The sequence below is a fragment of the Panicum virgatum genome, chromosome 6K (assembly GCF_016808335.1).
Source record: "Panicum virgatum strain AP13 chromosome 6K, P.virgatum_v5, whole genome shotgun sequence".
Taxonomy (NCBI): Eukaryota; Viridiplantae; Streptophyta; class Magnoliopsida; order Poales; family Poaceae; genus Panicum; species Panicum virgatum.
In genome coordinates, this window is record NC_053141.1 from 24,306,843 (window position 1) to 24,331,728 (window position 24,886).

Below are 24,886 nucleotides of genomic sequence, written 5' to 3' on the forward strand. Positions count from 1 at the left end.
GATATAATAAATCGAATACGAATGTTATTTATTATATTAATGACAAAATGTCTGATACAGCGGAAGCGAAGTACAAAATACGAATAAAGCTCTCCGAAGCTGAAGCAGGGCGCCACAGGGACGTCGACTGGGAGACGAACACCTAGAAGTCCTCGTAGTCCTGGTAGCGCTGGACGAACTCCCTCTTGTCGGCAGGAACTGAGCAGCAGTAGCGTATCCAAGAGGAAAAAGTAGAGAAGAGGCAAGAGTGAGTAGACAACTTGTACTCAACAAGTATAACACAAACTATGAGGCTCTAAGGTTGGCTGACTCAAATGCATTAGCTTTTAATCTTGGCAAAATTTTATTAAAGCTATTTACTACGAGTTGATGAATTACCATTAACCCAGTTACATAGTAATTAATCAAGATTAAACATGTTACTACTGAGAACCAAACCAAAACCAACAAGGTAACCCCGAGAGGCACCTCCCTCGTCGGAAGGAGACAACCCCACTAATCAAAAGGAGGATCTGGGCCGCTCATAACCGTGAGCACGGCTAGTATACCAGTTTTACACTCTGCAGAGGTTGCACATCTTTACCCACAAGTCGTGAGCTACGCTAGGGGTTCATCACACTTCCTTAGGTGAGATGGCTAGCGACTCACTACAAGGCCTTTACAAAGAATCTCGTTGGTAGGGAGTAACCGCGAGGGTGGATCGGCGACTATGGAGCAGGTCTAGTGGGCGTCAAGACACGAAGCACAGACGAGGCCACTCAGTACGAGGGACATAGAAGCTTACCGCCCCTGCCCCGCAGGTAAGTTACTCCAAACCAAAAAGATCTAATTATTACGCCAAGTCTATCCCATTCTAGCCTTGTGGTAGCGCTGTTGTCCCAGGTTGTCGCTATATGAACCGGTCCTTATGGAGAGTGGCCAACCAAGCACTAAGCACCGTGCTGGCCCCCTAAACCATGTTTCTACAAAAACCATATTTTAACGAGACGTGAGCCACTCAAGCACGAAGCACAGAGGGCCACTCTCAGAATTAAGTTCAAGTAAACCATTAATCAAATTAATTAAAAAGGACCAGAGTATGTTATAGCGCAGCAACCTAGCACAACTAACCAAAATGCAACCCAAAGGTATATATAAAGGATATAAAGTGGCTAGGAAAGTCCTTATAGGCATACAGTATTAAAATGCAGTATGAAATTGTAATTAAAGGTGATAGGTTGTTCATGTTATACTTGCCTTCCTCGTACTGCTCTGGCTGCTGCTCAAACTGCTCGGAAAATGGCTGCTCCTGGTACTGGGGCTCCTCAGATGGATCAACGTCTACTCACGAACACATGGCCCAAAACAATGCACAAAAATAAGCATACAAGCAAACACTAACAAAAACTAAGAAATAGTGCATCAATACATAAAACAGCACACTAAACTAGTCTACAACTATTCTACGCGTTACAACGACCGCGTGGACATAAAGAACGCTTAAAATGGAGTTAAAACGCATAATCTAGGCTAAAAACAAGCTTCAGGGGCTTATTTGTAACAAAAACAGGGTTCCAGGGACTTTTCTGCTTAAACCGAGGGCTAAAACGTAAATAAACATTAATTCCAGGGTCTATCTCGCAAAAAAAGGACAGGTCTGGACTGCGGGTACTATTTTGAAGAAACTCAGGGGGCTATGCGTTAAAACCAGGACTTAAATCTAATCATTTTTGAACTCAGGTGGACCGCGGGTTGATTTAGGCAAAGTTGGGGGTCTCTTTAGAAAAATGACCGAGCTGAAGCGGTACGTTTGGATCTCGGCCGCAGGATTAGGATCTGGCGGCTCAGATTTAAAGGATCCTAGATCTAACCGTAGCCGTAGAATCCGGATCGGACGGCGCAGGTTGAAAGGGGCGCGGGGCGGCGGCGGGACGTGCCGCCGACGTGCTCCCGCGGCGGCGGGCGGCCGGAGGTAGCCAATCTAGGCATTCCCGGGGGGGATTCGAGCGGGGCTGGGGTCTAGAAGCCTCTAGGCGACACGCGTAAGCCACTGGTGGGCTCAGGAAAGGGCTGCATCGACCGGAGAGGATGGCCGGCGGTGACCGGCGGCTTGGGTTCGCCGGCGTACCGCGTTAGTGCGGTTCCGGCCCCATTTGGCTCGGGTTTTCGGCACTGGGAGCATCTACTAGGCACGGCTAAACTACACTGAGGCCTAGCTCGGGCTGCGGCACAGCAGAGCGGCGGTTCAGCCATGGCGCGGCGGCGGCGGAGCGCCGGTGTGGATGTTCCGGCCCCGGAAGTGACCCTCTGGCCACGATATCGGGTGCAAAAGGAAGGGTAGGTCGAGGTGGGTCTCACCTAGGTCCGAATCGAGCGAAGATGGCGGGTCGGAGGCGTGATGGCGATGTCCGGCGGCGACGCACGGGCGGAGCTCGGGGTCCGGCCGCTGCTGGGCGTCTCCGGGTACTGGATGGTACGGCTCGACCCAAAGCGGTCCTGCGGGAAGGATACGGGGTTCAGGGGGCTCCGGGGTCACCGGCGGCGAGCAATTCGGCGAGGACAGAGCTCACCTGCGGCAGCGCAAGGCTCTCCTGGTGGCGGAGCAGAGCGGGGGCGGCTAGGGTTGGGTAGGGTTTCCAGGGGGTGCGGCTTGGGCGTTTAAAGAGGCCGGGCGGAGATTGCGGCGGGGCGCAGCGGGATAAGGATCCCGGCGGCCTCGCCGGTGATCTCGGGCGGCCGCTGCGGAGCCGGGAAGGAAGGGGAGAGGGGGCGCTGACGAGTGGGGCCGCTCGGTCAGTGGCGGGACGGCGAGCGCGGTGCGGGCGAGCGCGCCGACAGGTGGGCCCGGGGTGCGGGGCGTCGCGCGCGGGCTGAGGGAGGGGGGCCGGCTTGTCAGGGGTGCGGCGCTGACTTGGGCGCTGGGCGAGCGGGGTGACGCGGGGGTGACGGGCGACGCTGGCTGGGCTGCGGCGCGAAGCTGGCGGGTGAGCGGGAGCGCGGGGCGGACCGGGCCGAGTGGCGCGCTGGCAGGCCGAGTGTGTGCGGGTGGAAGCGGGCCCAAGCGGGACTAGTGCGGCCTGGGCCAGCGGATTGGGCTGGGCTCGGGAGAAAGGAAGTGGGCCGCGGGTTTGGGTTGTTGGGTTGGTTTTCCTTTTCCAATTTTAACTCTATTTCCTATTTCTATTTCTTTTTCCTTCCTCTCAACTCAAGACTATTTGAATTCAAAAGAATTTGAATTCAAACTCCTATTCAAACAAACAAAACAAACCATGCACCAGCATGAATGCAACAACAAAAGAAATTAAACCTATGATAAATTTTAATTACTTAAGGAACAAAATTAGATTAAATGCCAACTAAACACAATAAACCTTAGAAAATTAAATAAAGCCAATTAAATTTATTAATAAATGTTGAAATTTAAATTAGGGTGTTACACTATCACTCCCCCTCTTCGTCCGAGGCAATCCCAAAACAAAGTCCATAGAAATATCCGCCCACGGAACCGAAGGAATAGGAAGAGGCATATACAAACCATGTGGGTTCAAGCGCGACTTAGCTTTTTGACATGTATTACAGCGGGCCACGAACCGCTCAACGTCTCTCCTCATTCTTGGCCAAAAGAAGTGTGTGGCCAGAACATCCTCCGTCTTCTTCGCACCAAAATGTCCCATCAAACCTCCTCCATGCGCTTCCTGCATCAACAAAAGACGAACGGAACCAACTGGGATGCATCTGCGGTTAGCTCTAAACACAAATCCATCATTTATCACAAACTTGTTCCATGTACGTCCCTCTTTACAATTCAGCAACACATCTTTAAAATCAGGGTCTAGCGCATATTGTTCTTTGATCGATTCAAGCCCAAAAATCCGACAATCAAGTTGGGACAGCATAGTATAATGTCTAGACAAAGCATCGGCAATCACATTACCCTTCCCTTTCTTGTGTTTGATAATATAAGGAAAAGATTCAATAAATTCAACCCACTTAGCATGTCTATGATTCAGATTATTTTGAGAACGAAGATACTTAAGCGATTCATGATCGGAGTGAATAACAAATTCCTTAGGCCATAAATAATGACGCCACGTCTCTAAAGAACGTACAAGTGCATACAATTCTTTATCATACGTAGAGTAATTCAATAAAGGGCCATGCAATTTCTCGCTAAAGTAAGCAATGGGTTTACCTTCTTGCATCAAGACACCTCCAATGCCAACTCCACTAGCATCGCATTCAAGCTCAAAAGTCTTACCGAAATTTGGAAGTTGCAGCAAAGGAGCACGTGTAAGCTTGTCCTTCAAAGTGCAAAAGGACTCCTCATGTGCCTTTCCCCAACGGAACACCACACCCTTCTTTGTCAACTCGTGCAGCGGCGCAGCAATGGTGCTGAAATCTTTGACAAAGCGGCGATAAAATCCTGCAAGACCAAGAAAACTCCTCACCTGTGTGATGGTCTGGGGAACCAGCCAGCTCTTTATGGCTTCAATTTTAGTCTCATCCACCTCAATTCCCTGTGGAGTAACAACATAGCCAAGAAAAGAGACTCGATCCGTGCAAAAGGTGCACTTGTCAAGGTTGCCAAATAAACGTGCATCACGTAAAGCATTAAAAACAGCACGTAAGTGATCCATATGTTCATCCAAAGACTTGCTGTAAATCAAGATATCATCAAAGTAAACCACCACAAATCGTCCAATAAAAGCTCTTAAAACTTCATTCATTAATCGCATGAAAGTACTTGGTGCATTAGTCAAACCAAAAGGCATTACTAACCACTCATACAAGCCGAATTTAGTCTTAAAAGTTGTTTTCCATTCATCTCCAAGTTTCATTCTAATTTGGTGGTAACCACTACGCAAGTCAATCTTTGTAAAAATTATAGCGCCACACAACTCATCAAGCATATCATCAAGTCTAGGAATAGGATGGCGATATCGAATGGTAATGTTATTTATGGCTCTACAATCAACACACATACGCCAAGTACCATCTTTCTTAGGAACCAAAAGCACAGGAACGGCACAAGGACTAAGGCTTTTACGTACATACCCGCGGTCCAAAAGCTCTTGGACTTGGCGCTGAATTTCCTTAGTCTCGTCGGGGTTGGTTCGATAAGCAGCTCGGTTAGGCAAAGTCGCTCCCGGAATCAAGTCGATCTGATGCTCAATTCCCCTCATAGGTGGCAGTCCGGAAGGTATCTTAGCTGGAAAAATGTCCTCAAACTCCTGCAAAAGGTTAGCGACAACAGGAGGTATCGAGCAAACATCATCATCAAGGGAAAATAGTGTTTGTTTGCACACCAAAGTGTAACAAACATCATCGTCAGAGATTTCAGCAAGGTCGCATTTTCTAGCAAGTAAAACTCCACCCTTCAATTTAATCCCATCAGTCTTGGAACTAGGTGCAGACTTATCATTTTTAGGTGGGTAAACAGAATTAGCAACTTGCTGATTTTCAGATTTAGTTTCATGCAAAGTAGCAGCTCGTTCTTTTTCAGCTTGTACAATTTCAGCAGGGGTCATAGGAAGTAAAGTAATTTTCTTTCCCTTATGCATGAAGGTGTAAGTATTACTTCTACCATGGTGTAAAGCATCATTATCAAATTCCCAAGGTCGACCCAACAAAAGCGAACACGCCTCCATAGGTACAACATCACAATCTACAAAATCAGCATATGAACCAATGGAAAAAGAAACTCTACAAGATTGTGTTACCTTAGCTTTCCCCGCATCATTAAACCACTGAATATAATATGGATGGGGGTGTGGACGTGTGGCCAAGCCAAGCTTCTTGACCAAATCTGAACTCACCAAATTATTGCAACTACCTCCATCAAAGATGACACGCGCTCGCTGATTGTTGATGACGAAGAAAATCTGGAACAAATTATGGCGCTGAAGCTTCTCTAGTTGTTGTGCCTGTACGCTAAGCACTCGCTTCACAATGATGCTCCTGAAGGCTGCTGTGTTCTCGCTACCCAGAACATGGCCGGCCTCTGCAGCCTCTTCTGCTTCTTCTTCTTCATCATCTTCAATGTCGGAGGCACTAATGTAGCTGTCTTCTGTAGCAATGTATGCCCGCTGAATTGGGCAATCCTTCCGCACATGTCCAAATCCATGGCAGCGGTGGCACTGAACGGTCGTGCCTCCCGTCGAGGCCACGGAGGACGAACTCTTGGCTGGCTCCTGCAAAAGCTTTTTACCTGAGTCTGAAGTTCGCGCAGGAGATGGTTTTGGTGTTGTGGCAGCTTCCAAAGCTGCTGGTCGCTTGTTGCTCGTAGGTGGGGGCGATCGAAAAGAGGCAGGCTTGGTCAACCCCGAAGACGGCGCCGAGCGTGGGGTGTAGGCGGCCTTGCTCCTGCTCTGCAAATCACGTCCCTGCAACTCCTTCTCTGCAAGCATGGCAAACTAAAACAACTGGTTGACAGTGTGAAATTCTTTGTAATCAACAATGTCCTGAATGTCACGCCTCAAGCCCGAGTAAAATCTACATATAGCATCCTCAGTTCCCTCCACTATGGCACAACGCATCAAACCCTTACACCTTCATGATGCGAATTTTGCAATTCTGAATTCACCCAACCCGGCATAGCCTAGGGACAGGCGGATGCGAAATTTTTTTCTCTTGTCCGAAAAGTTAAATTTCACCTGATTCCGAATCCGTATGTGAGAGTTATGGCCGTTTGAAGTTCAGGGGTCCGATTAGGGTTTCTGTGGAGAGCAAAACCCAAATCGGGTGGTAAGCGATGGTGGATCTGATGGCAGCGGGGATGGAAAAACACTACTGGACCAAAACACGAACTAACCAGCAACAAAATGATGAACTAGGACACAAAACTCAACACGACGGACTCTGAAAAAGAATTATGCAAAAGGCTAAACACGGCTGTGGGATGGAAAAACTAACCCTAATTTTTTTTTGGCTTTTTCGTGGACTATGGGACGAAAGACAAAAAAATACACTCGAACTAAAGATAGATGTAAAACCTGACAGTAAACCTGAGTCTCTGATTACCAAATAATGGGGACGTGGGTTCCCGATCTTCCGTCAGATTCTGGATAACTCTCGTTGTAGGCGGAGCGAGACACACCGATCCGGCTTCAGATCCTAAGACCCGAATCTAGCAATCTTAGCACCACAACTCCTCTGGTTATCAACCATGTCACAACCTGATTGACCTCGCTAAGAAGGCTAATCCCTGCAAGCGCAACGAAGAACACAAGCAAGAACTCGAAAGAACGCAGCTCAATTCAAGTGACTCTGCAGATGAATGATTAATCTCGAAGTTGGGGTCTCACAAACCGACACTACGGCGAAACTGTTCTCGACAGAATAATCTAAGCAAAACCCAAGTCTCATGATGGCGGCAGCAGCTACTAATAAGGGTTTAGGTCGTGCAAGACCTCCTGGACGCGCCCCTATTGGGCTCCAACACGATACACGGGCCATCGGCCCAAAAACAGTGACGCAACACCGGAACAGATTCTGGACGCCAACTTCCACAGACGATTCCCGTCGACTCCGGATGAATTTGAGCCTGAGACCAGAGCCATTGGAGGTGTCTTGAAATTATCTTTCCATCCATATCAAGTGCGCCCAAATCCGACTCCGTATGCAACTTGGGCGTCCGTTTTAGTGCGGCCTGTTCCTGGAGTCCGAAACTGAAACGAAGTCGAATCGGTTTGGGCCTCCATCTTGATCCGGACGTCCTTGCTGGTCCTCCACGCCTCCAAGGCCTTCTCCACACCCTTTCTGGTCCTCTCTTTTGTTCCTAAGTACAATTAAGTCATTAGGTAGCAATCTTTTCTCAGATTCATAATAAACATTACTTAGGAACGAACTCTCCTGTAAGTTCAATTGTCGAGCACGTGTGCGAGTAATAGGACCTTGTATATCATCTTGAGGAGTGTTGTTTGTATCCGTAGGAGTGATGTCTTCATCAGGGTGCAATTGTGAAAGACATAAACTCTAGAAGACTCCAGAAGACCTGGGGAGAAAGGATGACACATGGCGGCGAAGGAATGAGCCAGGCCGGCCGGCCCAACCCTTTTTTGTGGCGGTTCGGCCTCCCCTTTTGCCTAGGGTTTCCAGAGGCTATTTAAAGACCCATCCCCAAGGTTCACATAGAGAGCAATTCGGGAGACAATGCCAAGGAGCAGAGAAGATAGAGGGACACCTCTCGAAGAGCCGAGGGTCGTGCTAGTTGTCTAGGGTTCGCCCTAGCCGACGTGGGAACCTTGCAAGTAAGACCACGTCGGAGTTCTGGAGCTAGGATCATCAAGATCAAGGTAGGGCCCCGGTTGTGATCTTGTGATGTAGAATCATTCATGGTGAAGTTATTTGTGTTTCCGAATGTTTAGCGACCATGTTCTCTCTTTTGATTTCGTTCTTTTCTTTGGGGTTGCTTCATCCTAGATCTATTATCGAGATAGATCACTTGGCATGATCTTGTAGTCATGGTGGCTAGAGGTTCATAGCTGAACTACCAAAGGGAGTTCGACTTGCTTCAGGGTATTTCGTTGAAAAGGGTGGCGTCGTGACCGGCCGTTCCCACAGAGTAGGCGGAGTATCGAGGGATCGGATTGGAGATTTTGAGTTTAAAGATGCTTTTCATTGAGATTCACATCTACCTTACTTCACTTCATCTAGCTAGAACTACAACATATGCATGATCTAGGTGATCTAGATTGATTATCTCTAACTCTCTCTCGCTACCTTCGGTGTTTGTCGTGTTTTAGTAGATTAGATTCGTTTTACACCACATCAACACAAAGGAATCTATATGTTAGTAGATTGTTTCTTGTCTCTTTGGTTCCGTGGATTGATAAACCTTAGGGGAATACTCCAAGGGAAAAGCTACACGAAACCGTGCGCTTGCGGTATACAAATCGGAGGCGTTAGTGAATGTCAACAAGCTTTTCTGGCGCCGTTGCCGGGGAATCATCGATTTAAGATCCAATCTTACTTGCATTCGTAAATATTTCTTGATTTTTCTTTTTTTAACCTTTTTAGATCTCTTATTTTTTTGAGCTAACTAAAAAAAAAGAGTGAAAAACGGATCTATTCCATGAAAATCAATCTAATCTAGAGTTTGCTTTATTTTTCTTTTATGTTTTAGATCTTGTATATTCATCTTTTAGATCTGGTACATATTTTTCTTTTTCACTAACCCCTAACAGGAGATGGACGGGAGCCTCTCCAGCAAACCCAAAAATTTTGTGGATGATCCAGAAAAAATTTACAGGCAAAGGAGACGAGAAGCACGATCAAGGAAGCCGGAACTAGTAGATCCAAAAGTCAAAGCCAACGGTTCATCATCTTCGCCTCAAGCAACTCCACCAACAAGTCCAAAGGAGGCGCCACTTCACCAAGGGATGGCGCTACCGGAGCAGGAGCGTACAATCGGAGAGCTATGCACTCCGGACGTTCAGGACTTGCCGATCCAAAATCTCGACAACATCGGAGTTCCGTTCGAGATCAAGACTTCAATCATTAGGATGGTGCAAAGCTCGCCCTTCACCGGAAAAGAAGACGCTAATCTACATCTTCAAGCGTTCCTCCAACTATGCCGCACCTTCGACATGCGAGCGATGACTCAAGATCAAATAAGAGCGAGGCTCTTTCCGTTCTCTCTACTTGGGAGAGCGCTGCAATGGTTTCATTCTCTACCGGTGAACACGGTGCAAAATTGGGAGTCCTTGATGAAAGAGTTCATGACGGAGTTCTACTCGCCGGGCAAGACCCAAATCCTACGCAACAAGATTGCAACATTAGCGCAAGCCCTGATGGAGACTATTGCGGAAGCCTATGAGCGCTTCAACGACTACATCTGCGCCGTACCACATCACAAGTTCTCAAGGGAGGATGTGGTCCAGAAGTTCTATCAAGGCCTCACTACTGCATCAAGGGGGATCATTGACGCATCGGCCGGAGGTTCTATCATTGAGCTCACCCCTACTCAAGTTTTCAAGCTATTCAAGAAGGTGGCGGACAATGATGCATGGGCATCATCGGGGCGCCTACAACCACTCCAAGCCGTGGGCACCGCGAAGAGTGTATTACAAGTGGAACGTGAAGAAGTGCTAGAAGGGAAGATCGACTCGCTCATGAGAAGATTGGAGAAGATGGAAGTAGAAAAGAGAGAAGCCCAAGCTATTGATTTGAAGGCGGCCGAAGCAAGGTCTACATGTGAAGAATGTGGAGAGTACGACCATGTCCAAAAGAATTGCCCGGAGGAAGCCAAGATGCTCGACTACATGAAGAAGGGAGAATGGATCCCGCCACCCAACTTCCACTACGGACAAGGTAGACCCCAATTTAATGCAAGCTCTTCCATTCAAAACTCGGTGCCTCTTCGTATACAATTGAAGGAGTTCATGGAGGAGCAAGGCAAGATCAACAAGGACACCGTCACCAAGTTCAAAGCTATGGACAAGATCTTGGAGAACACTGATGGCAAGGTGACGGAGGTCGGGAGCTCTAACCTTCAAGTACTCAACATGATGAAGATGCTAGAGACACAAGTAGCCCAGCTCGCCGGACGCCTATCTAGCAACGAAGGGAAATTGCCAGGGCAACCTCAAAGTCCGGAGATGGCTAAGGCAATTCAAACTCGCTCGGGAAAGGAGACCGAAGAACCCGAACATGCAGCGGGAGCAAGGAAGCCTAAGCCAAGAATTGAAGTGGAGACCATCATCAAGGAGAAGGCACCTGCTCCTACACCAGAGATAGTCACCGAAGAGCAAGAGTTTGAGCTAGATGATACAGACACCAAGATTCTACTGCCAAGGCCACGATACCACAAAGGTAAACATGAAGATGAGCAATTCAACAAATTTGTTGACATGGTACGCAGGTTGAGCATCAATATGCCGCTCTTGGATGCTCTACAAGTTCCGACGTATTCTCGCTACTTCAAAGACATCATGGGAAACAAGTGCGAGATACCGCCAGGCACCATCAAGCTAACCGAGGAGTGTAGCGCAGCAATCGCTAATGAAGCTCCAGAAAAGAAGAGGGACCCCGGATGTCCTACCATCCCGTGTTCCATTGGATCTCTTATGTTCGAAAGAGCACTTTGTGATCTCGGTGCAAGTATGAGTGTCATGCCAAAGAATGTGTTCGAGAAGCTACACTTACCGGAGCCGGAGCCCACCGCCATGTGCCTAGAGTTAGCGGACAACTCCGTTCGCTATCCTTTGGGAATCGCCGAAGATGTGCCCGTGAAGATTGGAGAACACTTAGTCCCAGTCGACTTTGTGATTCTCTATATGGGAGAAGGAAGCAAGACACCCCTCATACTTGGGAGGCCTTTCCTCAAGACCGCAAGGGCAAACATCGACGTTGGCAAGGGGGAGATAAAGTTCGACATCAATGGCACCACAAGCGAGTTCAAGTTTCGTCCATGCCTCGAGGTATGCAACATGATCAATGTCAAATATGTTCCGCCTCACCACCGTGTCACAGAGGAGGAGCCAAAGAAAGATGAGGAGCCAAACTAGAAGTAAGCGAAGAAGGAAATAGAAGTCGTCACATCCATCGCGACAAAGAAGATCGCTGCACCCATCAAGAAGAAAGCTAAAAGCCCGCCTGTGAAGACCAAAAAGACGACTAACCTAGAAGACAAACCCACACCAAGGATTGTGCGGAAGTGGGTACCCAAGACTGCAGCGCCATCACCGAGTGTTGGTCCGAAGTGAAGAAGAAGAAAGTCTAGCTATAGACTATAAACAAAGCGCTTTGCGGGAGGCAACCCATTCGTCGAGTCAAGAATAAAGCTGCCGGGAGTTCAACCCGTTCGTCTAGTCAAGAATAAGCTGCCGGGAGGACAACCCGCAAGAGGTTTAGGTAAGTGAGTCGAGAATTTTGCTACGCAAGAACAAGATATACTTTTGAATAATTGGTCATTCGGTCGAACAATTCGATTTGGATTCGCTCAGTTATTTTGATGTTGTTTCTTATTTTAAACCAATGACATGAGTCATCCTATGATTTATTTGCCTCTTCTTGAGAAAGCCACATCCAAAATTCCATACCCATTTTTGGCGACCGTCCTCTCCATGACGGCCAGACCAAGTTGAGATAAACACACGAGTAGAGCCACGCCATGTTTGTATCTTTTAAAATCTTGATGCGTAGGTTCACGCAAACATAGAGAGTAATTTTCAGTTTCATTGCCCTAGGACTAGAATTTTCCTAACTTTAATTATTCTCTTTTTCAAAAATCTCTCTCTCTCTCATTTTGGCAAAAATTATTACCTAAACCCAAGACCCATGGTTGAATTCGAGATTGTTCGCTATCAATTCATGAAAGTGAACGGTTCCGGTGCAACCGAAATTAATGTAGTCAGGAAATATTTTTCGACTTACAAATGTAAAGAAGTTTCAATTCCCCTCTAATTATTCATTTAAATTCATTGCTTGCTTTGAGTCAATTCTGAAATTTCGAAGTTAGAGGAGGATTAAACATCTAAGCATGGTTTGGAAAGGGTTTATGTGCTTGATTAACATCCATTGATCAAAGTGAGTTCACAGGAATGAATTGTGCTCTCTACCTACCACCACATGCAAATAATGCAAAGGAGGGAGCAGCCATGCATGGGAAGGACATGTGATTTTCAGCAAAGATGGCACCATGTGATGAATGATTAAGCATGGGACAAGGTGAATGACACAAAGTGAAGAAATAATGTTGCAAGTGGACATCAAAGGCAAAGAAGGAGTGGTTCACATGATTTGGGCGGTGCAAAGCATGCAAGATGTACTGGACAGAAGCAAATAATTGCACCAGGAAGCCACCAGAGAAAATTGAAGTGGAGAGGAGCGAGGAAACCCCTAGGCCGGCCGGCCCCAAGGCCCTAGGCCGGCCGGCCTGGCCCCTATTTATGCCCTCTGGTGCTCCCCTTTGGCAGGTATACTCCTCACTCAGTTCCTTGCTTATGTTCTTCAAGTTCTTCGCCCAGAAACATCAGTTAGAGCCCTGAAAAATTTGTCCACCAAAATCTACTCCAAAAATCTCAGAAAATTCACCACAATTCCTAGTTTGCTCCACTCTTCGAAATATTGTTCGCCCACCGACAAGAAACCCCCGGTGTGTTTGTTTTTTAGTGTGTGCAGCAAGGAGTCACCATGAGCGGCCTCATGAAGTTCATCGCCGGGAGGAGAAGGGCATGTTCATCAACACCCAAAGCATCGCCAAGTTCTTCGCGGAGGCACTCGGTCTCCGAGTCTCCGCGGAGCATGGAGGAAGACAACCCCGCACCGAGGAGCGACATGTTGCTCCTTGGTGGGATGAGAGACCCGAGAAGCTCCTCCATGAGATTCACCGAAGGGATGCCACCTCCTCCACGGCGTTCGACAAGGTCATCAGCACCACCACCATACAAGCCCAAGAATTCAGAATATGGGTTTATTATCTTGTCGAAGGAAGAAGAAGAAAAGCTCAAGTTCATGAAGTGAAGGCTGCGAGCAAATTATGATTTTGATGATGAAGCATTGAAGAAGTTGGGATTCCATCATGACATCTATGAGCTTTTGGAGAACATCGGTTGGAAAATATTTTCCGACGGTGTTACGGTCGACATGCAAGAAGAAGTGGCTATGGAGATGTTCATGACACTAGAAAAAACAATGGAAGTGGTGGATGAAGAAGAAGTTCCATGTCTAAAATTTCGGCTCAAGAATGAAGAAAAAGTCATCACCTATGGAGAAATAAGGAGTTTGCTCGGATTCAAAAGTGATGCATATGAAATGGTGCAAGTTGAAGATGGGGAGCTTGATGAATTTTGGACAAAGATAGCAAAAGATGTCAACCGCCAAAGGAAGAATATAAGTAATGTGACCCTCCAAATATTCCACTCTTGGTTGATCAAAAGAATTCTCGGAAGGATGAGAGAATCAAAGGTCACCGACCAAGAATTAAATTGGATGTATGCTGCATTGGTGAAGAAGCAAGTGATTGATCCCACCTACATCATGGTTGAAAGGTGGCTTTGTGAAGCATCATCCGGTACGGGAGAAGTTGGTTCGGGGTGTTATCTCACAATGATAGCCCGAGCCATGAATCCGAGGTTACGAGTGATCCAAAAATATTATGTCCCGGGAAGAGATATTGGGATTGAACATTTGAGGCAAGGCCATTATATTGGAGGGGATGAAAAGAAGGGATTCACTATTTCTGAAATGGATATTTCCCTCCCCGATCAAAGGCTGAAATTATTTGCAAGAGGGAGGACTGATTGGCGAGTTGAAAATATTGGAAAAAAGGTGAAGAAATCAAAAAGAGGAAGGTTAATTGAAGGAACATCGGCATCGGCACAACAAGAAGACTTGGAAGGGAACCTTCCACCGCCGAGTTCCTCTTATTGGAGGAATGAATTCCAAGGTGCATCAAGTGGACAAGGATACCCGCAAGGATGGACGAGTCAATGGGAAGGGAATCAAGATCAAGCATGGGGGCATGCTGCGGCAGCGCCCCCACCATTTAGCAACTATGGCTACCCACCCCCGTCATACCAAGAAGAGATGCCCGACCCATCATTTGGAGCACAATACTTTGACCTCCCTCAACCGGAACAAGGAGTAAGTATCATGGGTGCTTATGCACGAAGAAACATGGAAAACATAGACACCATCCGGAGGCACACAAGCCAACTAGAAGATGGAACCGCAGGAATTGCATATCAAATGAGACTTCTAGGCCTGGCACCACCGGAACAATTCAATGGAGGAGCATTTCAGCAGTACTATGACCAAGGATACAACACAAGAGCCAATCAAGGAGAGTGATCGACGGCACGACCATGAAGAAAATGCTCGCACGTGTGCTTTGGATTTTTCTATTTCTTTTCATTTGTTTTCAGCATGTGTGCAAGCTTGTGTGTGCGTAGCAATTTTCTGTTTTATTTATTTTCAGCATGTGTGCAATTTGCTTTCTTTTATTTTCATCACCATGATAAATAAATGCATCACCCACGCTTTAACGTTATGGTTAGTAATGATGATAGAAAGTTTGTGCCATGTTAAAATATGATGATCGTTGCCGCCTTGTCTACTTTCTTGTGCTTGGTTTATGCATGATTAAACTAATGCTCTCTCCAACATGATCTGAAAATTAATTAAAAGCCGGCTAATTCAATTGTGGAGGTTATGATAAATTAAGACCCATATCTTTTATTCTTGTTCTCTTACTTAAGCTTGTCAAGGAAACTTAATTTGGATTTAATTTTGAGCTAACTTTGTCAATGATACCTTTTGCAATTGCTCTACCCTTCTAAAAGCCTACATGTTATATCATAACGAACCATAGAGCTTGAATTATTTTCAGGTGAATTAATTCAGGATTTATCTTCTTTGGTACGAGACTAAGAAGCTGACCATTCCGTATTTTTGTGTACCTCTCTTTTGCTAGCCATTCTATCCATGCATTGTGAGGTTCCACATCGGGAACATCGCAAACCTCGCTGGATATCCACCCTTAACCAAAAACATCTTTTTGTGAAACACTTCCTTGACCACAACCTATATATTGAGTATATATTTTTATTTCGACGGCAAAACAATGGAATCAAGAGAAAAATTCAGTTTGGGTCCAGAGAATTGATACAAGTTTTGTGCACTGACTCCATTAAGTTATCATCACTTCATTGCTTGAGGACAAGCAATCGTTCAAGCATGGGGGGAGGTGGAGTAAGTGCACTGTGTTGCCAATGGTTCTGAGGAGCAAAAAAAATAAAGAAAAGAAAGAAAGAAGAAAATAAAAGAGAGAAAAGAAAAGAAAAAAATGAATGAAGAAAATGAATGATGAAAAGCTCCTCGGTTCCTTTAGCTTCATTAAACTCTAAGTACTTTGAAGATTATTCTATACTCAATTATTCCAACCATGTGCAATCCGATAACAAGGACTTCAGTTATGCCTTGGGATCAACCATTGCCATTTGCACATGTCCACCATCTAAAGTTTGTGTTCCATTCTCTCCCTCTCCACAAAGAAATTAATTTCCAATGGTCTTTTTGACGAGTCTCGGTAAATCCATGAGAAGTATTTCTTGTTTTGATAATATCCTGATTATAATATCTTTTGTTAGGACTAACCTTTCCAGAGCCCCAGATAAAGCCTCACACATACATATGAGAGAAAGAAAGGAGAAAGTTCTAGCAAGTTTGAGAGACAAGATGAGCTGAGTGTCTCCATGAGCAAATTGCAATGAGGTTTAAATTATTGATCTTGGTTTAGCATTACTTATGGAACTTACTTTCTTAATTCTAAGACTTGTTTAATTTTGAGAGCATGTTCTTAATAATTGCGGGGAAGCATTTAACTTGTATCTACCTTCCACATTGAAAAAGCTGGTTACAACTTGAACTATTAATTGCAAAATATTTTTGGGAGCATTCAAGTGCAGGGATTGGACACCGAAAGGCAACGCTGATTTTTATCAAAGACTTACTCGAGAACGAGCAAGGTTTAAGCATGGGGGGAATGTTGGCGCTCCTTAAGTATCCATTTTATCCCCTGTTTAACTTTGATAATGGCATGAATTTAATATCAAAATCACTAACCATCCTAACCTCGGCCCAATTATTGGTCGTTTTCGCATTTGCACATATATTTTGGAGGTACTTCGTTTTTTGCAGGTTTTTGACCAATTTTGGAGCTACACGAAACCGTGCACTTGCAGTATACAAATCGGAGGCGTTAGTGAACATCAACAAGTGCCTAAACTGGGTTAGTTACATAGGGTTGTGTTCCACCCCATAGTACCGTTGTGGTAGGCGGCAGGTGGTGACAACCCTGTCTGTCCCTTGTAGTCCACCACGTTCGGGTGTTTTCATAGCAGTAGTGCCAACTGCGGTTGGACTCCCTTCTCACCCCAGCCTGAGTCCTTCCCTGAGGCCGCCGAAGTAGATCAAGACAATTCAGTTTTAAGTCTTCTGGGTAATGAGTTAGCTAACCGGCGTTAGACCCTCTACCCACTTACCTCTCTTCCCCTGATGGATCTTGTTGAACTAGTTCTAGACCTAGTCGAAGTTTTACCATTCCTTGGATTCGATATCCCAGGTATACTCCCTGGTGAAAGCTACATCGGTCTTTGTGTGCTTGCGGAGTAATTCGTATAGGCTAAGGAGTGCCAACAGACACTTGTATGCTTTTCTCCCCACAGCAAGGCACACCGACCACCCTAGTACCCCGACATGGCTGCACACGGTTCGGGGCACTCGGGGGTCAGACACTTTTCTTTTTTTCACACGCACACTGGCTACTTTTCAGCACCTCGACCCAACTTGGCTCGAGGCGCTCGGGGGTTAGACCGCAGTGTTCGACCTGATCGCATCTCAACAAACTTCTTGTAAAAAACACATCAGCAGCATTTTAGCACCTCGACCCAACACATCTTGGCTCGAGGTGCTTGGGGCCAGACCGCGGTCTTTGACTTGACCGCATCTGTGCAACCCTGCCTTCTGAGCCCCTTGACTTGAGCAACTCAGCCCAAGGCGCTCGGGGGCCCCACAGGGATAAACCATCTTGCGTTGATCCGCACCGTCACGATGCACGACACAAAACACCTCTGCTGCACTGTTTTTCTGTCTGGTTCAAGCGCTTTTCTGAATCATCCGATCGACCAAATCCATGTAATGGTCTATGGTGACTAGCGGCTGATGCTTCCAAGCCAGTCTCGAGCTATACGTTGCAACCTACGATTAGTACACTGTTTTGAGAGAAAAGATGCGGAAGAATAAAGTGTTCACGAATGACCGAAACAAGCGAACAACAGAACAATTTTTAGAAAAAACATATTTTTACAGCACAAAGCGTAAGATAGTTTTTTCTTCCGTGCCTCTCTCTGCACTTCTTACAAAATCAAAAGGGCTAATCAAAATTGTTCTTTCTGAGGACGTGATGGCCGGACTAGCCGACGGTGACGCACCAACGACAGGCTCTGCCTCGACATTTGCCATTTCCAGCTCTCGCTCAACATGATGAACATCCCTCACCATCACGAAGTGCAGGCCCTGTGTGATCTTGCCGGCAATAGCCTCCAGCTTCTGCGCCAACACAACAGGTGCACTGCATGGCGGACCCAACAAGATCTCGCCAGCAAGGTCCTCCAGATTTAGCTCCAGATAGTGTGACACCACTGCGATCAATGCCAACGAAGTGCCATGGTAAGTCGCCAAGCCAGTTAGCTCACCAAGTTCTGCAGGAATCTTCTGCAGGTTGGCCAGCAGGGGACCAGATGATGGAGCACCAAGCACCCAGGCTGTAACACCCGGTTTATAAAAGGACATAAACCGAGCAATCATATACGTGCCAGGATCAAGTCACACATATATACAACAAAATGAACAGTATATCACAGCACATATCACGTATAAAGGTATAAAAAGTGAGTACGAATGTTATGTATTACAATAATGAAAAACTGTCTGATACAGAGTATGCGGAAGCGTAATACATAAACGATAACTCTCGTCGGAAGCTGAGCAGGGCGCCACAGGGATGTCAACTGGGAGACGAACGCCTAGAAGTCCTCGTACTCCTAGTAGCTCTGAGTGAACTCACTCGCCTCGGCAGGAACTGAGCAGCAGTAGAGTATTCCAAGTGGAAAAAGAGTAGAGTAGGCAAGAGTGAGTACACAACCGTACTCAACAAGTATAACACAAACTATGTGGCTCTAGGATTGGCTGACTCAACTGCATTAGCTTTTAAGTTTTGGCAAGTTTTATTAAAGCTACTTACTACAAGTTGATGAATTACCATAACCCAGTTACATAGTAATTAATCAAAATTAATTAAGAACTACTGAGAACCAAACCGAACCAAGCCACCCGGGGAACCTGCCTCGTCAAAGGAATTTAACCCCACTAATCAAAAGGAGGATATGGGCCGCTCATGACCGTGAGCACGGCTAGTATACCAGTTTTACACTCTGCAGAGGTTGCACATCTTTACCCACAAGTCGTGAGCTACGCTAGGGGTTCATCACACTTCCTTAGGTGAGATGACTAGCAAACTCACTACGAGGCCGTTACAAAGAATCTCGTTGGTAAGGTGTAACCGCGAGAGTTAGATCAGTGACGATGGGGCCCACCTCACGGGGGTACAAGCACAAGAGCACAGCTCCAAGCACAGACCAAGCTGGATGTAACACCCGGTTTATAAAAGGACATAAACCGAGCCATCATATACGTGCCAGGATCAAGTGACACGTATATACAATAGAATGAACAGTATATCACAGCACATATCACGAAAAAGACATAATAAAGCGAATACGAATGTTATTTATTACAATAATGACAATATGTCAGATACAGCGGAAGCGAAGTACAAATACGATAAAAACTCTCTGAAGCTGAGCAGGGCACCACAGGGACGTCGACTGGGAGACGAATGCCTAGAAGTCCTCGTACTCCTGGTAGCTCTGAGTGAACTCCCTCGCCTTGGCAGGAACTGAGCAGCAGTAGCGTATCCAAGAGGAAAAAGTAGAGAAGAGGCAAGAGTGAGTACATAACTTGTACTCAACAAGTATAACACAAACTATGAGGCTCTAAGGTTGGCTGACTCAACTGCATTAGCTTTTAAGAGTTGGCAAAGTTTTATTAAGACTAATTACTACAAGTTGATGAATTACCATTAACCCGGTTACATAGTAATTAATCAGAATTAATTATGAAACTACTGTAAACCAGACTGAACCAAGCCACCCGGGGAACTTGCCTCGCCAAAGGAAGATAACCCCACTAATCAAAAGGAGGATCTGGGCCACTCATGACCGTGAGCACGGCTAGTATACCAGTTTTACACTCTGCAGAGGTTGCACATCTTTACCCACAAGTCTTGAGCTACGCTAGAGGTTCATCACACTTCCTTAGGTGAGATGACTAGCAAACTCACTACGAGGCCGTTACAAAGAATCTCGTTGGTAAGGCATAATCGCGAGAGTTAGGTCAGCGACGATGGGGCCCACCTCACGGGGGTACAAGCATAGGAGCGCGATCCAAGCACAGACCAAGCCGGAGGAGCAGGGACCATTGAAGCTTACTACTCTTATGTATGAACCGGTTGTCCCAGGTTGTCGTTGTATGAACCGGTCCTTATGGAGAGTGGCCAACCAAGCACTAAGCACCGTGCTGGCCCCCTAAACCATGTTTCTACAAAAACCATATTTTAACAAGATGTGAGCCACTCAAGACAACACAGAGGGCCACTCTCAGAATTATGTTCAAGTAAACAATTAATCAAATTAATTAAAAAGGACCAGAGTGTGTTATAGCACAGCAACCTAGCACAACTAACCAAAATGCAACCCAAAGGTATATACAAAGGATATAAAGTGGCTAGGACAGTCCTTATTGGTATACAGTATTAAATGCAGTATGAAATTGTAATTGGAAGTGATAGGTTGTTCATGTTATACTTGCCTTCCTCGTACTGCTCCTGCTGCTGCTCAAAGTGGTCAGAAGACGGCTGCTCCGGGTATTGGTACTGGGGCTCCTCAACTGGATCAGCATCTACTCACGAACACATGGCCAAAACAAGGCACAACAATAAGCATAAAAGCAAACACTAACAAAAACTATGAAACAGTACATCAATACATAAAAACAGCACACTAAACTAGTCTAAAACTATTCTACACATTACAACGATCGCGTGGATATAAAGAATGCCTAAAACGGAGCTAAAACGCATAATCTAGGCTAAAAACAAGTTCCAGGGACCTATTTGTAAGAAAACTGGAGTTCCATGGGGGGTTTCTGGGTAAAACCGAGGACTAAAATGTAATAACCAGAAAGATTCGAGGGCTAATGAGCAAAAAGGCCCTAACTGGATGGCGGGTTCTATATCTAAAAAGCTCAGGGGTTAAAACGTTAAAAACTGGGCTTATCTGAAAATATTTTTGAACTGGACCGGAGCTCGGGTTGATTTCTAGGAAACTGGGGGGTTCTTTAGCAAATTTTCCAGGCCGAAGGGGTACGCGCGATCCTCGGCCGTTGGATCTGGATCTAATGGATCAGATCAAAGTGGCCCACGATCTAATCTGGGCCGCTGCTTCCGAATCAGGCGGCTTAGAGGGAAAAAAGGGGTGAGGGCGGCGGCGCGACTCGCCGGCGGCAGGTTCCCAAGGCGGCGAACGACCAGAGTAGGCAAAACAGTGCTACATGGCACTAATCGGGCCGGGGCTTGGCCGTGGAGCAACACCATGGCACGCGTAGTCCACCTAGAGCGTTGGTTGGGTTCGGGGAGGCTCGGAGCGTAGGACTCGGCGACAATGGCGGCTCTTGCGGCGAGACCTCGCCAGAGCAGGCGGTTCGGGGTCTTCGGGGGGCCACGGCTACCAAAACTACCGCAAAAGGATAACTGAGAACAGGGTGGTGCTCACCGGGCGCGGAAACGGACGGGGGAGCGGCGCAGGGTCGGCGACGGTGAGGTTCCGCGGCGGCGCTCGAAGCTGCTCGCGGTCCAGTCGTTGCTGGGCGCCTCCGGGCTCCTGGGCTGCACGGTTCGACGATTGGCGACTCTGTGAAGCAGGGCTGGGGGTCATCGAGGCACGAGAAATGCCGGCGGCATGCAGTCAAGCGGGCGGCGCGACCTTACCTGAGATGGCGTCCGGCTCAAATTTGGCCGATTCCGGCACCGTAGTCAAAGAAGGTGGCCTTGGGAAGACTCCCGACGTCGAGGCGGGCTTCTGCGCGGCCTGGCCGGAGCTCCGGTGTGGCGGGGCAGCTTGGTCGCGGCGGCGCAGGTGCTCTGCGCTACAGAGCGAGGGGAGGCGGTGGCTAGGGTTCGGGTTTAGGGTTCTAGGGGGTGCGGCTTGGGGCGTTTAAAGGGGGCGCCGGGTTTCTGGGCGTGCGTGCCCCGTGAAGGATGCGGTGAGATCCCCGGCGGGGATCGTGGAGCTTATGTTGTGCGCGCGGCGCAGGGAAGGGGATGACCCCGACGTTTGGGCCCGGCCAGGCAGTGAGGGGAGGTGACGCGGGCCGAGCGGAGCGCTGAGCTGGGGTGCGGGTGTGGGCCCCGCGCGAGCGGGGGCGTGTGGGGCTGGGCGCTAGCATGGGGGAAAGCGGTGCTGGGCCCAAGCAGAGAGAGATGGAGCCGGTTTGCTGGGCCGAGCTGGGTGGAGTGCGGGCCGGTTCGAGTGGAGAGGGAAAGGTTGCCGGGTCTGGGCTGCCGTGATTCCTGGGCTGGGTAGGGAAAGAGGGAAGGGGTGATGGGCCGGACTCGGTTGGGTTAGATGGGTTTAGGGGTTTTGGGTTTCCTTTCTATTTCTCTCTTTCTAAATCTAAAACAATCAAACACATTTGAATTCAAATACAATTTGAATTCAAACCACACTCAAATAATTAAAACTATGCACCAGCATGAATGCAACACCAAAAAATTAAACCTATGATAAAATTTTAAATACTTGAGGAACAAAATTAGATTAAATGCAATACTAAACACATTAAACCTTAGAAAATTAAATAAGGCCAATTAACTTTATTATAAAAATGCTGAAATTTAAATTAGAGTGTTACACTGGAGGAGCAGGGACCATTGAAGCTTACCACCCTTGCCCCGCAGGTAAGTTACTCCAAACCAAAAAGACCAAATTAATAAGCCAAGACCGTCCCATTCCAGTCTTGTGGTAGCGCTGTTGTCCCAGGTTGTCGCTCTATGAACCGGTCCTTATGGAGAGTGGCCAACCAGGCAGTAAGCACTGTGCTGGCCCCCTAAACCATGTTTCTAACGAAAACATATTTTAACGAGACGTGAGCCCCTCAAGCGGGCCACTCCCAGAATTAAGTTGCATATACCATTAATCAAATTAATTTAAAAAAGGACCAAGTGTGTTAAAGCGTAGCAGCCTAGCACAACTAACCAAAATGCAACCCAAGGTATATATAAAGGATATAAAGTGGCTAGGAGGGTCCTTATAGGCATAAAGTATTAAAATGCATTATGAAATTGTATTTAAAGTGAAAGGTGTTGTTCATGTTATACTTGCCTTCCTCAAAGTTTTCCTGCTGCTCAAAACTGCTCTGAAGATGGCTCCTGGTACTGGTACTGGGTCTCCTCAGATGGGTCAACGTCTACTCACGAACACATGGCCAAAAATAGTACACAACATAAACATACATGCAAACAATAGCAAAAACTAAGAAACAGTACAACAATACATGAAAACAGCTAACAAAACTAAGCTAGAACTATTCTACGCATTACAACGATCGCGTGGATATAAAGAACGCCTAAAACGGAGCTAAAACGCAAAATCTAGGCCTAAAACAAGTTCTAGGGGCTTATCTGCGAGAAAAAACTAAGTTTCTGGGGGGTTTTGGGCAAAAACTGAGGGCCTAAACGTAATTAAAGGGTAGATCCAGGGGCTAATGCGCAAAAACTACCAGGCTGGACTGCGGGTTCAAAAAGGGAAAAGCGCAGGGGTCTATACGCTAAAAACTAGGACTTGTTGGAAATATTTTTCAATACACTAGGACTGCGGGTTTATATCAAAGAAGCTGGGGGGCTCTTATGCAAAACTGACAGGCCGAAGCGGTATGCGCCAATCTGAGCCGTTGGATCTTGATCGCGCGGCTCGGGCGAAGCGGTACGCGGCTTCTAATCCTAGGTTTGAGTCAGGCGTGACCAGCGCGGAACGTGTGATCCACCTGTGGCATCGGCGGGGCTCGGGAAGGCTCGGAGGCATGGATGCGGCGGCGGTGGCGGTTCCGAGCGGTGGTGATGCGCCGGTGAGTGGGGTTTGGACCTCGCTGGGGCTCGGGTGCATGTGCAAAAGAAGCCGGGGGTCCCCAAGATGCTTACCGAGGGAGCGGGTTGGACTAGAGGGCCGCGCAGGGTCGTCGGCGACGTTGATTTGCGGCGGAGCGGAGGCAGTGCTCGCGGACGGGGTAGTGCAGAGGCGCTCCGGGCTTCTGATCTCCACGCATGAACTCATGGCAGCCCTGCGAAGCCTAGAGATCGGTTAGAGGGCACGAAGCAGCACCGGAGGCGGTTAATTCTGGCGAACCACGGCCTTACCGTGCGGCGGGTCCGAGAGAAATTCCCGGCGAGGTAAGGGTCGTGCGTGGGTACAAGGAGCTTGGGAGGCTCCCTGGGACTACGGTGAATCTATTGCGGGGCATGTGGGAGCTCACGGTGTAGCAAAGCGGTGTGCTCACGGCGGTGCAGAGGAGCGGCACTGGGCGGGGCAAAGCGGGGCGGTGCGCTAGGGTTTGGGGTGGAGGCTGCGGATGGGAGGAGGGCGTAGGGTCGCGGGGCACTAGATAAAGGAGGAGCCCAGGGATCACGGCACGTACGCTAGAGAAGGAAAGCCGGTGAGATTTTCGGCCGGGAGGGCGCGCGGCCGTTGCAGCGCGTCACGGCGGGGAAGACGGGAATGACAGGCGGTGCCCAGGTGGCAGTGGTGGGCGCGTCGCAGGAGCTACGGTGAGCGGGGAGCGCTGGGCCGTTGCGGTGCGGGAGAGCGCAGTCGCGGGCCGTGAGCGGAGAGGGGCGAGCTGGGCCGAGCGCAAGCGGAGTGGGCGGGCGCGTGCGGGGCTGGGCCAGTGCCGCTGACAGGTGGGGCAGTCGCAGGTGCTGGCGTGGGAGCGGGCCGAAGGGGAGGGGGTCGGGCTGCTCGCGGGCCGCGCAGGGAAAGGGAGCCGGCTGAGCTGGTATTCTTTTGGGCTAGGAAAGGAGGAGTGGGCTACCGGGTTGGGCTGAGCGCGGGGAAAGGGAGGGGTGCTGCGGGCTGGGCCTCAAGCTGGGTTGGGCTGCTTTAGGTTTTCTATTTTTCTGGGTTTTTCTCTTCTTTTCTTTTTCAAACAAACTCAAACCTCACTCAAATTTAATTGAATTCAAACCCTATGCACTCAACCCGATAAAACAATGCACCAGCATGTATGCCCAAACATG

General features: G+C 47.8%; 1 protein-coding gene across 1 annotated transcript; it reads right to left on the reverse strand.

The window, feature by feature from the left end:
- Positions 1 to 3,573: 3,573 nt before the first annotated feature.
- LOC120713344 lies at positions 3,574 to 23,927 on the reverse strand. The gene is made up of 6 exons (XM_039999327.1): positions 23,795 to 23,927; positions 17,913 to 18,245; positions 5,813 to 6,376; positions 5,301 to 5,644; positions 4,172 to 5,210; positions 3,574 to 3,674 (listed from the first exon to the last, which is right to left on the reverse strand). The coding sequence occupies exons 1-6, from the start codon at positions 23,925 to 23,927 to the stop codon at positions 3,574 to 3,576; spliced, it is 2,514 nt and encodes an 837-aa protein (XP_039855261.1).
- Between the last annotated feature and the right edge of the window lie 959 nt (positions 23,928 to 24,886).